Source organism: Hyla sarda, chromosome 2 (genome assembly GCF_029499605.1).
Source record: "Hyla sarda isolate aHylSar1 chromosome 2, aHylSar1.hap1, whole genome shotgun sequence".
Lineage (NCBI taxonomy): Eukaryota > Metazoa > Chordata > Amphibia > Anura > Hylidae > Hyla > Hyla sarda.
In genome coordinates this window covers 253,470,647-253,489,829 of record NC_079190.1, presented here as the reverse complement: position 1 = coordinate 253,489,829, position 19,183 = coordinate 253,470,647, and the positions used below count along the sequence as shown (strand labels likewise).

General features: G+C 41.3%; 1 protein-coding gene across 1 annotated transcript in view; it reads right to left on the bottom strand.

Moving 5' to 3' along the window:
• Positions 1–19,183, bottom strand: part of COL16A1 (collagen type XVI alpha 1 chain) — a 220,089-nt gene that overhangs the window by 104,016 nt on the left and 96,890 nt on the right. The window contains exons 10-11 of the mRNA XM_056556974.1: positions 18,775–18,810; positions 16,107–16,133 (exon numbers count right to left, since the gene is read on the bottom strand). Of these exons, the coding sequence (XP_056412949.1) occupies positions 16,107–16,133; positions 18,775–18,810 (63 nt within the window). The remainder of the gene's footprint in view (positions 1–16,106; positions 16,134–18,774; positions 18,811–19,183) is intronic.

The window sequence follows — 19,183 nt, the reverse complement described above, 5'->3', positions numbered from 1 at the left end:
GAATCTGCCACTACCAGAATGTCATCCAGATAGGGAATAATAAGAATAGACTCCTTCCTCAGAAGGGACACTACCTCCGACAAGAGTTTTGTAAAGATGCGGGGGGCAGAAGAGAGCCTGAAGAGCAGACAGACAAACTGGTAGTGACGGATTCTGCCTCCCCAGCAAACAGCAAACCTCAGGACCTGCAGAGATTCCCTGTGAATTGGAAGATGGTAGTAGGCGTCTTTCAAATCTATAGTCGCCATTACTGAATTTTTCTTTATTAGAGCTACCACTGATTTCAGTTTCCATTTTGAATTTTCTGTACTTCACAAATTGGTTCAGGGATTTCAGGTTTATTATAGTTCTTAATTTTCCCCTGGGCTTTTTTTTTTTTTTTTTTACCAAGAACAGGCGAGAGTGATATCCCTGTTTGAGTTGACATGAGGGAACCTGAACAACTGCACCCAAGTTCAATTAATCCTGAACACCCTGAAGAATCTGTGAAGACTGATTTGAGGTTAGAGTCAATACAACTTTTGAGGAGGAGGGGAGGTCAATTCTACTAGGTAGCCCTCCTGTATAATTTTCAAAATCCAGGGATTTGGAATTAATGCTTCCCAATTGGAGGCAAAAAAGGTTAATCAAGCCCCCACAGGGATGGTCATTGTTTCTTGGTATCGGATTAAGGCTGGGTGGGATTAAGAATTAATTCTCTACCTCTGCCACCTTTACTATAGGACTAGCGTCCTGTCTTTCCTTTCCCTCCTCTATAAGCTTGACCTGGTTGACATAGGAGACTAAAAGGAGTTTTCTTTTTAGGTTCTGCTTTCTCCCGAGGAAATCCTTTTTTAATATCAGCTGCTTTAGCCACATAGAATCTAACACTCAGGACCAAATACGAACTGACCGTGAAAGGGTAGTGAACATAACTTAGTTTTAGATGCTAGGACTTTAACCATAACATACATCTTGAGGAGTTAGATAATACAGCTGTTAGTGCAGATAATCTGACAGACTCTTGAGGAGAGGAAGAGATTCAAGAATCTGTTTACGAGGTGTTGAAGATGCAGGTGTAGTTGATCTAGCCACACATCAAGGGTTCTAGCAACATAAGTGGAAGCAACACTAGGGCGTAGAATGGTCGCAGCAGCTTCCCAAGTCTTTTTAAGGAGACTCTCAGCTTTTCTGTCCATAGGTTCTTTAAGCTGGGTAGCATCTTCAAAAGGTAAAGAAGTGCATTTTGCCACCTTAGAAATAGGAATATCTACTTTAGGGATAGTGTCCCAATCTACAGAATCCTGATCATCAAAAGGATAACATCTTTTAATCCCTTTAGGAATAAAGGATCCCTTTTCAGGTTATGACCAGTCATCCTTAATGATTTTTTGAATGATGCTGTGGATGGGAAAGGAAAGCATCTTTTTATCTCCCAAACCTCCAAAAAGTTCATCCTGAATTGTTCTAGACTCCTGAACCTCTTCTATACCAAAGGTGGATTTTATGGCTCGGATTAATTCCTCAGTATCCTCTGGACTAAACTGGAATTTTCTGAAGCCAAGGTCCTCCTCTACCTCAGGACATTCAACTACTTCTCCTTCTTCAATATCCTGAGGAGCGGTACTTTCTTCTGAGTCAGAAAAAGTAATCATCTTAGGTTTCATAGGAGCCTTAACTACAGCTGAAGTAGAAGCGACAGGCTGAGATGATTTAGCAGCTTGATTCTAAGTGTGGATAAACTCCTTAATCTCCCTAATAAGATCAGGAGTTTCCTACGTAAGTAAATTAGCCAAGATTTTTTACATATCGGCTTTTTTGAGGAAATAACAGTCATATAACACAATTAACATTTTTTCTTAGGTTTAGGGATAGTAACATCCTTTTCTCCCTAAAAATAAAACAAGGGAGGAAAGGAACAGAAAACAACAGTAGATAGGCTTTGGGAAAAAGACCACATAGCCCTCAGTACTCACGGATAACGGATTCTGCAGCGTCTCAACCTCTGGGACTTTTGCTGAAGTAGAAATCCTGGGCTCTGGAAGCTCCATGCAGCATGCTGAATGAAGCAGAGGATGCTAGACTAAGGCTCCTTTAATAGAGGATCCTGTCTGCACTCCGGAAGCGATCCTGCGTATGACTGGAGCATGTGACGCTGTCCCCACCGGAAGTGACGTCAGACGCCAACTTCGTGACCGGAGCCCCAGCCGGAACTGACCCCACAATACCGTCAGTGAGGTCAGACACTGGCCGGCACAGCACACCTCAGCAGGGATTGCTTCCACGGGACCGGAATGAAGACGGGAGCGTAAGAGAAGACGGCGCCCTGATCCGCTCCCTATCGCCCCCACTCTGCATAAGAACGGACGTGGACACCACAGTAGTAGGTAGGATGAAACATGAAAAAAAAATCGGCCACGCAGGATCATCTCCCGCACCTGCCTAGGTTACCTGCCTAGATCGGGACAGGGAAAAACACTGGAGGGGGGGGCTTTTAACCTCTCAGTGTTTTACCCGTTCCAATCAGGCGGAGGCAATCTCAGGGTGTTGTCGTGGAGACGACCAGAGAAAATATCTTCAATCTTTTCAATTGTGAGGCCCTATGGTTTCGTCAGGCTGTTGCCAACTCCAAGCTGTGTCATTCAGCCACTATTTAGTCTCCTCTTGCTGCCGCTCACTCCAGGCTGTATCATTCTGCCATGTTATGGTCTCCTCATGCTGCTGCCACCTACAGGTTCACCTCAAGGCCTTAATCTGAGACGTGAACTTTTATTTCATCATTGAGTCCTGTTCACACCTTGCGTTATCCATCCTTACATTGCACTCGGCTTAATGTATGATGTTAATTTATGTATGCAAACATACTAGCGCTCATGCTTTGGTATCCTGATTGCGAAGTCCATGTATATGCAAGCAATTGTTGTATTCTTGGTATCCTTGGTAACATTTTTAGATTTTAGCTTTTTTCTACATTTAGAGTCTATAGAAGAAGCAGCACATCCGCTGGGGGTTTGAATAAAAAGTGAAGTAGGTGCATGCCATCATAGGAGACTTGGTTAGAGGCTCCAACTTGAATAGTAGCAGAAAAGATCGCAGCACACAAAAAAAGTGTCTGGTGCAAAAAAAAGTTTTTTTTTATTTTATTCCATCTTAAGCAAGCAAAATGTGCAACATTTCGGTAGTCTCACACCACCATCTTCAGGCATTTTTTTTACATTTATACGTTTTTATATTGCATTTTACCTGCTTCAGGTGTTCTCTTTTTGTAGTCTGCGATGGGTTGGATTGGAGAAGTTTCTCCTCCCGCAAACTATAAATCTGAGCCCTATCCTGAGCACAGGCATCACTGATGAAGGGTGCGCATGCTCCTGAAACCTGTCTGATAGCTATGGTTGCTGTACCTGTTTTTACTTGAAACCTTCAATAAAGCTTGGTTTGTTTGACATATTGCTGGATCAACACTTTTCCTGTGGATCACAACAGGGGTGTGCACGTAGTCTAAAGTGTATAATGTTGATACATGATGAGCTATTATAACCACTGCTGGGTTTTACTATATGTACTGTAGTTTAAAGCAAAATACATGGCTAAAGCTTTGGTGTTTTATCCTTCATATTAGTGTTTTGTAGAGAAAAGAATGAAAAATAGTTGGCTACCACCACTTATTCTACATCCTCTGAACATAGGATGATGCAAATTGTTAACAGGCTTTAGATATGAGGATATATAGAGCTAGATAGACATAACTCATCTACTGGATGGCCACATGACATGTTGACACTGGGGACCGGAGTTGGCAGTCACTGAGACAACTTGTCCTCAAGATTAAATTTTATTGGCAGTCTCTGCAACAGCTTATCCTCCAGATATAATTTATATGTGAATAGTTTTTGCTTCTGAAGGAAACATTTAGCAAAAAAAAGAAAAAAAAAAAAAAGAGAACTTTTTTATAATTAATTGAATAAACATATGTGAGCATTTATCTACTTTATCAGGTGCAGATGTGATCAAATTTTATGTTCGAACTTTTTTCTTTTGAAAATCTATTGCTTAATACATCCAAAAATATCATACTAGTAAAATGTTCCTTTGAACCCTTGGATTTGTATAAGGTTGCTAGATTATAACAAATTTGTTTTGACATAATCTTTTCTATCACTTATAAATTCCCAGAATATTGTGATTTTTTTTCCATTTAGGCAGCTGTACAGGGTATTTCCATCACTACATATTAGTTAGAAAGGTCACATTTTATCAAAAGAAAAATGATATTTTGTTTTATCACTCTGATCCCATTAATCAACTCCTGTGAATCAGGGGATCATTTGTTTTACTGCAAATCTTAGTTAATAATATTGAGTGATCTTTTGTGCATTGTTTGCTATTACATGCAATGATTTTGGTAAAAAGCAAGGCATATCACATTCAAATGCTTGTGTTTACAGCACTTTTTTTTTTTATCTTAACCCCTAACTGACCACCCACTATTTATATACTTTGTGCTATTAGTATACGAATAGACATCCTCCACAAAAATGGCAGGGATTGCTTCCACGGGACCGGAATGAAGACGGGAGCGTAAGAGAAGACGACGCCCTGATCCGCTCCCTATCGCCCCCACTCTGCATAAGAACAGACGTGGACACCACAGTAGTAGGTAGGATGAAACATGAAAAAAAATCGGCCACGCAGGATCATCTCCCGCACCTGCCTAGGTTACCTGCCTAGATCGGGACAGGGAAAAACACTGGAGGGGGGGGCTTTTAACCTCTCAGTGTTTTACCCGTTCCAATCAGGCGGAGGCAATCTCAGGGTGTTGTCGTGGAGACGACCAGAGAAAATATCTTCAATCTTTTCAATTGTGAGGCCCTATGTTCCTTTGAACCCTTGGATTTGTATAAGGTTGCTAGATTATAACAAATTTGTTTTGACATAATCTTTTCTATCACTTATAAATTCCCAGAATATTGTGATTTTTTTTTCCATTTAGGCAGCTGTACAGGGTATTTCCATCACTACATATTAGTTAGAAAGGTCACATTTTATCAAAAGAAAAATGATATTTTGTTTTATCACTCTGATCCCATTAATCAACTCCTGTGAATCAGGGGATCATTTGTTTTACTGCAAATCTTAGTTAATAATATTGAGTGATCTTTTGTGCATTGTTTGCTATTACATGCAATGATTTTGGTAAAAAGCAAGGCATATCACATTCAAATGCTTGTGTTTACAGCACTTTTTTTTTAATCTTAACCCCTAACTGACCACCCACTATTTATATACTTTGTGCTATTAGTATACGAATAGACATCCTCCGCAAAAATGGCGAACCAAGCCATATATCATGCTGCCATATAAGAGAATCAGAGCACTCTATAACAAGTTAATCAAAAACATGAGGAAGGGGGTATGGCTACCACCGAAACATCACCTGACTGATCTCTTTTAGGAAATGTGTCTGCCACACTATGAGTGTATACATACTGCCCTTTGTATCCTATAAGTGGATGAATAAAGATAATGAAGGAAAGCAAGGCTTTTGGATTTAACTACAGATGGTGAAGAGTGGCGACAATTGTATGCATACAATTGTGTTTTGTATTTTATAGTGTTGCTAAACAGTGAACCATCTTGTTGTTTTGAAAATAAATAGATGGTTTTAAACTTGCCAGCAATGATTCCTGATCCTTAAGTAATTAAAAATCATTGAAGAGAGATAAAATATTCTATTTGAAAAGGAACCTGGGAACATTTAAGAGCTTGAGAGAACTGCAGTTAAAGTGTGGCTACAAAAATGTTTGGAGGCTTTCATTGTTAACTAAGGTTGTGTGTCTAAGTATTAGGGAAGGCCATAGTTAATTCTGGCCATGTCATGTGCTTTATTTGTTCTATATTTCTTTTCTAGATTCTTAGGATACAATATTGGTACATATGCACTTATTTCTAAACATATTGGCTTTTTTATGCTAAATAATTCAAGGTGCCAAGAATATTGACAGCGACTGAAACCAGCCCAAACCTATCTGGACTTATGTCTAATATAAAAATCACTGAGTGGGAGACACGACAAAAGTGACAACTTTTGTACTCAGGCATTAAGTGGGAGGAGAATGTTTTAGATAAAATAAGTTTTATTTCCTTTTACAATATGTTGTTTTAAAGTGTGAAATGCTGCAATGATTATTAAAGTATTTATGACCTTGGTCATGATGGGGATAAGCTGCCAAGTCACATTAGTCATAAAAACTCCCATTTGTCAAAAAAAATATCGATTAGTTAAGGTACAACTACTGAGACCTCTGCGTTTAAGAGAACTGGCTGGATTATGTCCATTCACATAAAAGATAGGAACACATGTGCAGTCTCGCCCTTTGAAATAAATGATAATATCTGTAAGTGCTGAGAAACAGGTTGGATTCACTCCAAAAGTTATATAGTCAGTTCTGTTAATGGATCATAATACAATGTGCTGGGGAAACCCCTTAGTTTTTTTTTTTATCTCATATTAAGAGGAGAATTAGATGGATAATACTTGCCAAATTTATTTTATCCAAAGAGCAGAGCCTAGGTGCATGCATAGACTACACTAAAGAATATGAGTGCTTTACTTATCATATGATAACCAACAGGGGTCAAGTACTTGAAAAAAAAAGGGCAGGAACTCACTCAAGATTTCCACTCAAGGACTGGTCCTGAAGAACTCCTGCTAATGGGAACAGTGTTCCTGCAGTGGAAAAATTCCTGCAGGACTTAAAGGGATACTCCGGTCAAAAATTTTTTTTTAAATCTACTGGTGCCAGAAAATTAAACAGATTTGTAAATTACTTTTATTTAAAAATCTTAATCATTTCAGTACTTATTAGAAGCTGTATGCTACAGAGGAAATTCTATTCTTTTTGAATTTCTTTTTTGTCTTGTCCACAGTGCTCTCTGCTGACACCTGATGCCCATACCAGGAACTGTTCAGAGCAGGGGAAAATCCCCATAGCAAACCTATGCTGCTCTGGACAGTTCCTGACACGGACAGAGGTGTCAGTAGAGAGCACTGTGGACATTACAAAAAATAAATTCAAAAAGAATAGAATTTCCTCTGTAGCATACAGCTGCTAAGTACTGAAAGGATTAAGATTTCTAAATAGAAGTAATTTACAAATCTTTTTAACTTTCTGGCCCCAGTTGATTAAAAAAAAAAAGTTTTCCACCATAGTACCCCTTTAAGGTCTGGTACCCAAGCAGTTGCAGGTTGGAACAGGATAATATTTGAACAATTTGCATAACTCAGCAGAGTAAATGGACCTGTCTGCTCTCAAAATATTGTGCCATTAGGCTTATAATAGCAACTCAAGAAGACAGCACACTTAAAGTTGTTGGTCCGTCTATTCATAAGTTTGCCATAATAAAGAAGGAAAAGCTCCCCCACCTGCCCTGTCCTATCAGTAGTGATTGACAGGCTGTGTGCAAATATAAAGGATATGCTATCATTGTCAATCATAGGTGTGAGGACCTGAGGAGAGGCTGGGGAAGTGCCCTAACTCATGTAACTATGAATCTGCTGTACATCCTATTAGCCATTGGCACAATATTTTATGAGCCATTTGGGCTAGAAGGAAAGCAGACCTGTCTATGTAATGTGCTGTCCTTAAACAGAAGAGCTCAGACTGAAGACCGATGCATGTAACGTTTATTGTTATGTCATATCTGCAGTTGTCTACACTGTTAGGGCTCAGTAAAGAAATTGGGGGGTATTTATCAAAGGACTTATGTGGTTTTTTCACGTAACTTTGGCGCAATACTTTGGCGCAGTGTCTTTTTGCACCAAAGTTTGGCACATCTTCTCCACTGTGATTTTTACAACTTTCTAAAAATCACACGGTCCTGTGTGTTATTTTAACTTTAGTAAGTAATTCATCATTTGCGCCAATCGATCTTTGGCGCAATATTGCGCCTTTAGTTTTTTTTTTTGCACAAATCACCGCCAAGAAATTTTGCACATGGAAAACACACATAGCAATGTCAGAAAATGTAAAGGTGTCAAAATACATTAAACATTTTTTTTTTGGTCGAAAGCAGCGATGCCTCCAGGGCTGCTCAATACTATACTGCGACATAGTTGTCTCTGAGGAACCTTTACCCTCCGTTGAGCCAGCATTGGACACGGCCACACAGGTTCAGGAAAGATAAGCACACAAAAAAAAAAATACCCAAGTTGAAAATAAAATCCATTTCACATGGTGGCTATAAACCCCACAAAAGAAAATAACTCATGTCGCTTGCTGATATACTGCAGGAGGGACTCCGAAATGGCTGCTGTACAGGGTAAAATACGCGTCCTCTGTGGTGGTAAGTTCTGTGTAAAAGGCGCTGTGAACAGCTGATTTCAACATTTAAGCCAAAATTACTAACAACTTGCACCAAATGATACATTTGGTGCATGTCCATGAAAGCCAAAGTGAAAATAAAAGGGTAAAAAGAAACTGTCAACAGGCAAATTTGATAAATACCCCCCATTGTGTTTTTATTTAGTAAAACTTGGTTTTCATATTGTTTGCTATTTCTCCAAACGCACACCTTGGCATACCTTATCCTACTGCAATAAGGAATAATGCTGGGCCCTCACCAGGCAGCATGAAAAGGGTTGGATTATAGTCCGAACGTTGCTGACAATCAGGTGAATATCGCTAAAAGAGGACCTGTGGCCTCATCATGGTCAATGTGGTGCCAAGCCTCTATGGATTTCAGCACTTTTAGTTTTGGTGCCCAATATGCTACTGTGGGCTTCGAAAGGGAAGGGGAGGTCACCACTGCTCTCCCTATTGAGAACTGAGCAGCAGCGAGCACCATCCTTTCTGTGCCTATGGAGCAGTAGCTCCACACAAATGGTAATGGCACAAAATGAATCACTAAGAGCATTGGTCGTTGTCTTCTAGTTGTATGTTCATCCAACATGATGTATCAGACTATATTATGTCCCTTAGAAGCACCTCAGCCTAGAGGGAGAATATGATTTAATATACAGCAGGAATACATATGTCCATATAGCATAACAAGAACCATATTCCATAACACATGGATACCAAATATGCCTATGTACATGAATGTTCAGTATGCAAGGTCTGCCTGATACCAGGACTCCAGCCAATCCTGTTAATCCCTCTAATGGTAAAAACATCAAAACATTAGACTATGTGAATGTACAGTTATACCAATTGTCTTTCTTTTAATAACTAGTAAATTTTGTGTGAAACTTATAGTTGCCTTTATGAACAATATAAAAGATAACTGGAATAGCACTAGGCTAATATAGACATCACATTCATGGAGGGTGACTAATCTGGGAATACTTAAACTCCTTACAACAAACCTTCAATAGTGCACCCGAACAGACAGCATCTCATCCTTTACTGGTCTACACTATTCACGTAATACATTTCTGCTGTAACGTGATGAAGCTTGAAAAAAGTTTAAAGCATTACAGCCAAAACATGTCACTTTATTATTGTGTAGACCTGGGATACACAATTACTTTTAGTAGTGGTCCGCTTATCCAGATTTGCCGTCAGGTTAGGGTCTGCGCTGAAAGCTAAGGCCTTGTACAAACCAAGTGGCTGAATATTGCAGAACAATATTCCCCATAATAACAATGAGCTACTGAAGTGTATAGGATGTGAATCTGCAGTTCCCAGTATGACCTTAATACTTCCACACACTTTGCCACTAAATGTAATACTGCCACACACTGTGCCCCAAATATAATACTGCCCAGCACTTTATTTCCACACACAATGCTGCTGAATATAATAATGCCATACACTGTGCCCCTAAATATAATACTGCCACACACTGTACCCCTAAATATAATACTGCCCAGCACTTTATTTCCACACACAATGCTGCTGAATATAATAATGCCATACACTGTGCCCCTAAATATAATACTGCCACACACTGTACCCCTAAATATAATACTGCCCAGCACTTTATTTCCACACACAGTGCTGCTGAATATAATAATGCCATACACTGTGCCCCTAAATGTAATACTGCCACACACTGTACCCCTAAATATAATACTGCCCAACACTTTATTTCCACACACAGTGCTGCTGAATATAATAATGCCATACAGTGTGCCCCTAAATATAATACTGCCACACACTGTGCCCCTAAATATAATACTGCCCAACACTTTATTTCCACACACAGTGCTGCTGAATATAATAATGCCATACACTGTGCCCCTAAATATAATACTGCCACACACTTTACCCCTAAATATAATACTGCCCAACACTTTATTTCCACACACAGTGCTGCTGAATATAATAATGCCATACACTGTGCCCCTAAATATAATACTGCCACACACGTTACCCCTAAATATAATACTGCCCAACACTTTATTTCCACACACAGTGCTGCTGAATATAATAATGCCATACACTGTGCCCCTAAATATAATAATGCCACACACTGTGCCCCTGAATGTAATACTGCCACATACTGTACGCTAAATACATTACTACCAAACAATGCAACCCTGAATTCAATACTGTCACACACTGTGCTCCCGAATATTATACTACCATACAGTGTGCATCTGAATATATTACTGACACATACTGTGCCCTAAATATAATACTGCCACATACTGAACCCTGAATATATTACGAAACATTGTGTCCTGTGCTTCTTAAAACAATGAATAATGTCTTCTCCTGACCCCCTTAAACAAGGAATTATGCCACTTCCACCCTTATAAACAGTTCCTCTTATCACCTGTGCCACTGGTTCTTATGAATTGTGTCATTGCCCCTTCTATTGAACTGTGCCACCATAACCCGATGAACAGTACCACTGCTCCTCTAATGAAATGTCCCAGTGCCCCCTAATAAACTAGGCCACTCTTCCTATACTAAACTGTGTAACAATGCTCCTTAATAAACTGTGCCTCTTCTTTCATAATGAGAAAAATCCCTGCACTGCTACTCCCTTAATGAACTTTGCCACTAAGCCCCCTATTGAACTGTACCACTTGTCTCATAATGAGAAAAATCACTGACAGGTCCTCACTCCACTCACACACATGTGCACGGGCTAGCAGGCCATGTATCCCATCGGTGATTTTTTTAATTAAAAAAACATCAGGATACAGAATGTTGCTGCATTTTTTTTAAGCACATACCTAGCACTGGACATCGTTTTGACTGCTCCAATAGGGAACTGTACCACGGCCCTGTAATAAACTGCACCACTGCTCCCTAATAAATTGTGCAACTGCTCCCCTAATGAATTGTGCCACTGCTCCCCTAATGAATTGTGCCACTGCTCCCCTAATGAATTGTGCCACTGCTCCCCTAATGAATTGTGCCACTGCTCCCCTAATGAATTGTGCCACTGCACCCCTAATGAATTGTGCCACTGCTCCCCTAATGAATTGTGCCACTGCACCCCTAATGAATTGTGCCACTGCACCCCTAATGAATTGTGCCACTGCTCCCCCAATGAATTGTGCCACTGCTCCCCTAATGAATTGTGCCACTGCTCCCCTAATGAATTGTGCCACTGCTCCCCTAATGAATTGTGCCACTGCACCCCTAATGAATTGTGCCACTGCTCCCCTAATGAATTGTGCCACTGCACCCCTAATGAATTGTGCCACTGCACCCCTAATGAATTGTGCCACTTCTCCCCTAATGAATTGTGCCTCTGCTCCCCCAATGAATTGTGCCACTGCTCCCCTAATGAATTGTGCCACTGCTCCCTTAATGAATTGTGCCACTGCTCCCCCAATGATTTGTGCCACTGCACCCCTAATGCATTGTGCCACTGCTCCCCTACTGAATTGTGCTACTGCTCCCCTAATGAATTGTGCCACTGCTCTCCTAATGAATTGTGCCACTGCTCCCCTAATGAATTGTGCCACTGCTCCCCTAATGAATTGTGCCACTGCTCCCTAATTATTTGTGCTACTGATCCCCTAAAGAACTATGCCACTGCTCCCCTACTGAACTGTACCACTGCTCCCCTAAGGAACCTTGCCACTGCCCCCCTAATGAACTATGCCACTGCCCCCTAATGAACTGTGCCACTGCTCCCCTACTGAACTGTGCCATTGCTCCCCCTACTGAATTGTGCCACTGCTCCCCCTACTGAATTGTGCCACTGCTCCCCTAATGAACCTTGCCACTGCCCACCTAATGAACTGTGCCACTGCTCCCCTAATGAACTGTGTCACTGCTCCCCTAATGAATTGTGCCACTGCTCCCCTAATGAATTCTTCCACTGCTCCCCTACTGAACTGTGCTACTACTCCCCTAATGAATTGTGCCACTGCTTCCCTACTGAACCGTGCCACTGCTCCCCTAATGAACCTTGCCACTGCTCCCCTAATGAACTATGCCACTGCTCCCCTAGTGAACTATGCCAAAACCCCCCTAATTAACTGTGTAACTTCTCCCCTAATGAATTGTGCCACTGCTCCCCTAATGAATTGTGCCACTGCTCCCCTAATGAATTGTGCCACTACTTCCCTACTGAACTGTGCCACTGCTCCCCTAATGAACCTCGCCACTGCTCCCCTAATGAATTGTGCCACTGCTCCCCTAATGAACTATGCCACTGCTCCCCTAATGAACTATGCCACTGCTCCCCTAATGAACTATGACACTGTCCCCCAATGAACTGTGCCACTGCTCCCCTAATGAATTGTTCCACTGCTCCCCTAATGAATTGTGCCACTGCCCCATTATAAACTGTGCCACTGCTCCCCTAATGAATTGTGCCACTGCTCCCCTAATGAATTGTTCCACTGCTCCACTACTGAACTGTGCCACTGCTCCCCCAATGATCCTTGCCACTGCTCCCCTAATGAACTATGCCACTGGTCCCCTAGTGAACTATGCCACTGCCCCCTAATGAACTGTGCCAGTGGCCCCCTAATGAATTGTGCCACTGCTCCCCTAATGAATTGTGCCACTGCTTCCCTACTGAACTGTGCCACTGCTTCCCTAATGAATTGTGCCACTGCTCCCCTAATTAATTGTGACACTGCTTCCCTACTGAACTGTGCTACTGCTCCCCTAATGAATTGTGCCACTCCTCCCCTAATGAACTATGCCACTGCTCCCCTAATGAACTATGCCACTGTCCCCCAATGAACTGTGCAACTGTTCCACTAATGAATTGTTCCACTGCTCCCCTAGTGAATTGTGCCCCTGCTCCCCTAATGAACTATGCCTCTGCCCCCCTAATGAACTGTGCCACTGCTCCCCTAGTGAATTGTGTCACTGCTCCCGTAATGAACTATGCCACTGCCCCCCTAATTAACTATGCCACTGCCCCCCTAATGAACTGTGCCATAGCTCCCTAATGAATTGTGCCACTGCCCTATTATAAACTGTGCCACTGCTCCACTATTGAACTATGAACAATGCCACTGGTCTCCTAATGAACTGTGTCACATGCATTTCAGCTGGCTATTACTCATGATTGCACCAAGTTTATATTAATGACACTGGCACTTTAAGTATTCATGGCTTTAGATTAGGAATCTCAAACTTTTTCTATTAGAGCCAGTGGCGTAGCTATAGAGGTCGCAAGGGTCGCAATCGCGACCGGGCCCCGTTTTTTTTCTTTAAGTTTGTGGCCGCTCTTACCCCTCCTCTTGCCGCAGCGGATTGGCTGCTGGAGGCAAACGTGCGCCGCACAGGCACTAACGTCTTCTTGCTCCTGGCGCCGAGGAAGAAGTGGAGGCTGGCAAGTAGATGGGAGCCGGTGCTCCCTATCTGCCTCTGACCCCAACTTCTGCGGCAACATGTTCTTGGTGGCCTTCCGTCTATGTAGGGGCCCCCAGCAGTGCCCCCCTCCGAACTAAAACCCCTAAAATCCCGGAGCCCCAACCCCAACCTCCCACACCCCCGGGCCGCGCTGTAGCACGGTACTCTGCTTTGGCCTACCCAGGGCACTAAAGCTTCCGTGCAGCCTGCTGCCTCCAACGCTGGATTCCCGGGACCGGATAACCCTGAACTCACGGCGTATGCAGGTGTGGAGGCCGAGGACCGGGGGGGGGGGGGATCATGTGTATGTATGATGTTTGCATGTATGTGTTGTGTGTGGTGTGTGTGTATGATGTGTATATATGTATGTTTTATGTGTGAGTACATTATCATGTGTGTTTGTATTATTACGTTTGTGTATGTATGTTATGTATATGTATGATGTGTGTAGAATGTGTGTATGTATGTATGTAGGTGCAAGCGCGATGTATATATGCATGGGGGGGTTTGGTGTCTGGAGGCAGCGTGTGTATGATGTGTGTGTATGTACTGTATGTATGATGTATGAATGATAGATGTTGTGTAAGCAAGATGTATGTATGATGTCTGTAAGCTAGAAGGATATATGTATGATGTGTGGACATGTATTATGTTGGGGGATCTGAAGGCGGCAGGTGTATGTATGATATGTGTTTATGTATGATGTATGTGTATTCATTTTACATTGTAGCACCCTCATCGCCATCTTTTCTGTTTGTTATAACCATAGTGCCCATTTCTTACATGTCTTTTATATATGTTTTTAAATTTTGTGATTTTTTTCAATAAAGATAATTTTTCCTTATATACATTTTTCTGTATAGTTTCTATTTTTTGGTGATGGTATGTATGATGTGTAAGTATTATGCATGTGTGGGGGGCCCAGAGGCGGCGTGTGTATGAATGATGTGTGTGTATGTACTGTATGTATGATGTATGAATGATGTGTGTAAGCAAGATGTATATGTATGATGTGTGGAGATGTGTGTAAGCTATAAGGATGTATGTATGATGTGTGGAGATCCGGAGGTGGTGTGTGTATGAATGATGTGTGTATGTACTGTATGTATGATGGTACCCTGAAGAAGCGCCGGGAGCGGCGTGAAATAGCTGTCATCCGTTACACTGCTGATCCAAGCGCCCCGCTGTCTGTTTATGCACCGCACTGAATAAAGAAGATACTGTTCACAATATCGTGAGTGCCACCTTATTCAGGGGGTGCAGTGTGTGGCAGTATTATATTCAGGGGGTACAGTATTTAGCAATAATAATGATTATTGCCTTCATACAGAGGATGAGGATCTACTGACAAAGTGAGAACCTATGATGTCCGGGTGTCAGACTCTGCAGAGAAGATGGAGCTGGAAGAAGTCCTGACGTCTGGACCAGATGAAGAAGAAAAGAAAAGACAACAGAGAAGACGTCACTCAGGTCACTGATATCATTGTGTTTTCTCCTGACTGTCCCATCAGAGCTGGATTAACTTGTAAGTTCCGCAGTGATGATGGATGATGTTGCACCCTAATCTGTGGCTCTCCAGCTGTTGAAAAACTACAACTCCTATAATGCCTGAGGCTCTCCAGACATGATGACAGCTGATTGTTGATTGGTAGGGGTCCCAGCAGTTGGACCCCCTCCAGAAAAATGGGCTGCTTATTCTTAAATGCCTGTTTTGTCTGTCTGGCCCTGCCTGTTATTCACTTATATTGTTGTGTATTCTCCTGACTGTAGTCACTGATATCTTTGTGCAGCCGTGTAAGGGGCTGTCCGAGATTGGGTAAGAGGGTCGTTAGGTGGAAGGGGGCCCAGGGCAATTTTTCGCACCGGGGCCCCGTGGTTTCTAGCTACGCCCCTGATTAGAGCCACATCCAACAGACCAAAGTGACACATGGGCCTCACCCTCTGTGATGGAAGCCCATGCAAAAATTACAAATATTGCTTAGTTTATCTTTCATTTGTCTTCTAATATGTGTATAACATTAAAATAAGTACAAAATAAGTGAATACTGTTTCTAAACCAGAGATTGTTGCAGCCAGGGAAAGAACTGTACAGCTTTTAGTCAATTTTGTAAAATGTTTCCAAGCTTTCTCTTAACAACTAGGGGACGCTTATATAGTGAGGCCTACTTTACAGTTTTAGGAGCACTGCTTTAGATGTTTGTGTACTGACAAGAAGATAACTTCTTAGGATTCATCCAATGGGTAGTAAAATGATGGGGAACAGACTTAAGCACTTAAGTCACATATGTGAACATTTACTATGAAGCATATACTCCAATAAGCAAATACTTTTCTGCTAAATACACTTACCCTAGGGCCCTGGGGTCCAATTGTGACCTATTCAAAGACACAAAAATACAAATTAGAATGTACTTATGACCCTATATACCATTAGTGTTCCACACAGGGGGTATTTCTAAGAATTTTACTTCTTGGGGCAAAGAGTGAAATACAGATGGAAAAGTACATAAAAAAGGTGTATACAGTGTCTGCCTAAAGGAAGCCTCCATGCAATTATAAAAGTTTGCAGCCTTTAGGGAGGATGTCATCATTGACAAGGGCAGACTGGGCAGGGGTGCACATAGCCCCCGGGCCAGTCCTCTATTACATATTTAGAGCCATATTAAGCTGCTGGTGACAAGTCCAATAGGGCTGGGAATTCAGGACACATATCCAGGATCCACAGCCAATTGCTGCTTTCGACTGTGTATGCATCTTTAAGATGCACACACAGTTGAAAGAAATGTGACTGTCTCTGAAATCCAGTCTGGGCAGCTTCTCCACACCACGCTGCCTGCATCGGAAGCTCAGAATGGAGCAGTGCCGGAAGGACAGAAAGGAGCTACATCGTTTTTTCTTCATGGGGGCCTCCTACTACATAGGGGCACAAAGGGGGCTTAATACTATAATATAAAGAGGACCCAACTACCATATAGGGGACCAGATAGGGCCTTATTACTAAAGCCAGCCTCTGATCATGGGTCGTACCAAACATATCAGCAAACAATCTCATAAGCATAAAAGATGTTGAAGACATCAAGCACTTACTGATTATAATATTTATTTAGGTATTTTAGCAGATTTTGTTATTATTCTTGCTTTGCCTATTTTCCTGGTTTTCTTGCGCTTGGTATCATCTGCCTTTTATCAAAACTCACACAAGCAGAAAACAAGCAGAATTGGACAGGCTGGGACATGAAGCATGAATCCAGCTTCAGTTCACTACATAAGAGGCTGTCTGGCGTTGCTGGAAATCTAATGTAGTCTTGTAATAATTAATAACTGTTATTTTGTTCATGGGATGATTTACGGCACACCCTAGCCCACAGGCTGATTAACCAGGAGATGACCCTAACCCTAATAAAGTATGCAGAGGGATATCCACCCCTTCTCTCTATAGAACAGGTATGTATAAGGTGTATACGTATAACTCCTCCCAGCACCTGGAAAAGAATCGCACAGATGCTTTTGAACTGACATTTTTTCCATCTGAACTCAGCAGTCTCCAGACACATGTAATGAAGCCATTCATGTTATGTTTGGTCATCATTCCAAAAAACATCCACAGCTGCTGCTTGTCCTACTACATTCATACAATATGGAACACACACAACTGCAGTTTGCAATATGTTTTCCTTCAAATTAAAACATTGCTCTCCAGACCACCACAGCATTATTAGGCTGGGCTTCTGCTGATGATATACCTATAATATACTTTTGTTATTGCTCAAGTTTATGTGTATCTCACAGAGGATGTGAAAGCATCTATAGGTTATAGATAGATAACAGCAATCGGCTAAAAGGGTAGGTTCACAAAGGTGGATTATCTGCGGAATTTCTGCAACATATTTGCTGTGGAAAATCTGCAGTGGATTTTGCTACCATTGACTTCAATGGGTTGGCAGAAAATCCGCAAATTTGCAAATTTTCAGTAATTTTTTCTGCTGCAGACTTGCTTCAGCAGATTTTGCTGCCTATTTAAGTCAATGGACAAAAAAAATCTGCAGCAGATCTGCCGCAAAAATACGCATGTGTGAACGCACCCTAACATGGAAAATTATCAAAACAGAAAAGAAGAGCACCTATGAGAAACAGCCATGCAACACCAAAAAAAGGACACTAAAGTGACTAAGTCATTGAAGTCACATAAAAATATAAAACATCTAAAAGGTGTACATATTTACAGAGAGCGTAGGGGGTAAACCTTTCTAAGCCGCAGCACTCCTTGCACAATCCGGGTCATAAGAAATAACCTACGCAACATATGCAAATTAAAATCCCCTGTGATACACAGGAAGATTCACAAAGTACGATTCTAAAGAATAGCCTCTGAATTCATAGTCAAAATAACATAACACACAGTTACTAATATAAAAAGATACACTATATACTGTATTCAAGTTTTATCTATACACTACAAATGTTCAAAGTAATTTCCAGTGGTGATATGGCAGATGATGGCGGCCCAGTTCTGTCCAGACACGTGGCAGCACATCCTCGGATATGGACTCTACTGTTTCAGTCATGCCTTGTCTCAGGTCCTTTAGATCCTGTGGCTGGGAGGCAAATACACTTGAGTCCTTGAAGTTGCCCAACAAAAAGAAGTGTGCTAGCTCTTATGATCATGGAGACCAGTGAAACATTGGTTACTTGTTGTTTCCAGTGTTGTCGATCCAACCTCCAGGTTTTGTTCAGGTATCGACAAACATCCAAATGGAAATGTGGAGGTGCACCATTTAAATGTATATATCATACATTATGTATGAAGAACAGTAAGTGTTAATTCAATATTAGGCATAGTCGTTTCAGATTATTTTAAAATATAGATAGTAAAATGAAAAATTTGAAAAAGCTTAATATAAATAATAGGTTATAATCTGATGACACATTCTCTTTTAAAAAAGAAAATTACCTATTTGCTATAAGGAAAATTGAATTCAATTGCTAGGTGTTGAGTAAATATTAGTTAGGTACTTACATTAGGCTCTGGAAGCCGAAACCCACATGATGCACACTGTATTAAAAGAAGAAATGATGGTCAAATTATAGTCACAGAAATTATGTTCTACAACATAAAAAAAAAATCTAACGCAAAGTGAATGAACAGCTGAGAAACTAAAAATATAGATTGTACATTTCCTAACCCTGTTGACTACACTGGAGTAATGTCACCTTTAGACCACTGAAAGACGAGACTTACTTATTAAGAGGCCATGCTAACACATTATGCACTGAAGATTATCATATGTCAAGAGGATGTCTTACAGGTATTGACTATTTTAGGGATGCACATGGAGGAAAAATAGCATAGATCAAAAAAGAGACCCCCTTTATGGTGTACATTAATGCCAACCAGGCCAGGAGGGTATTGCACTCATTTACCATCA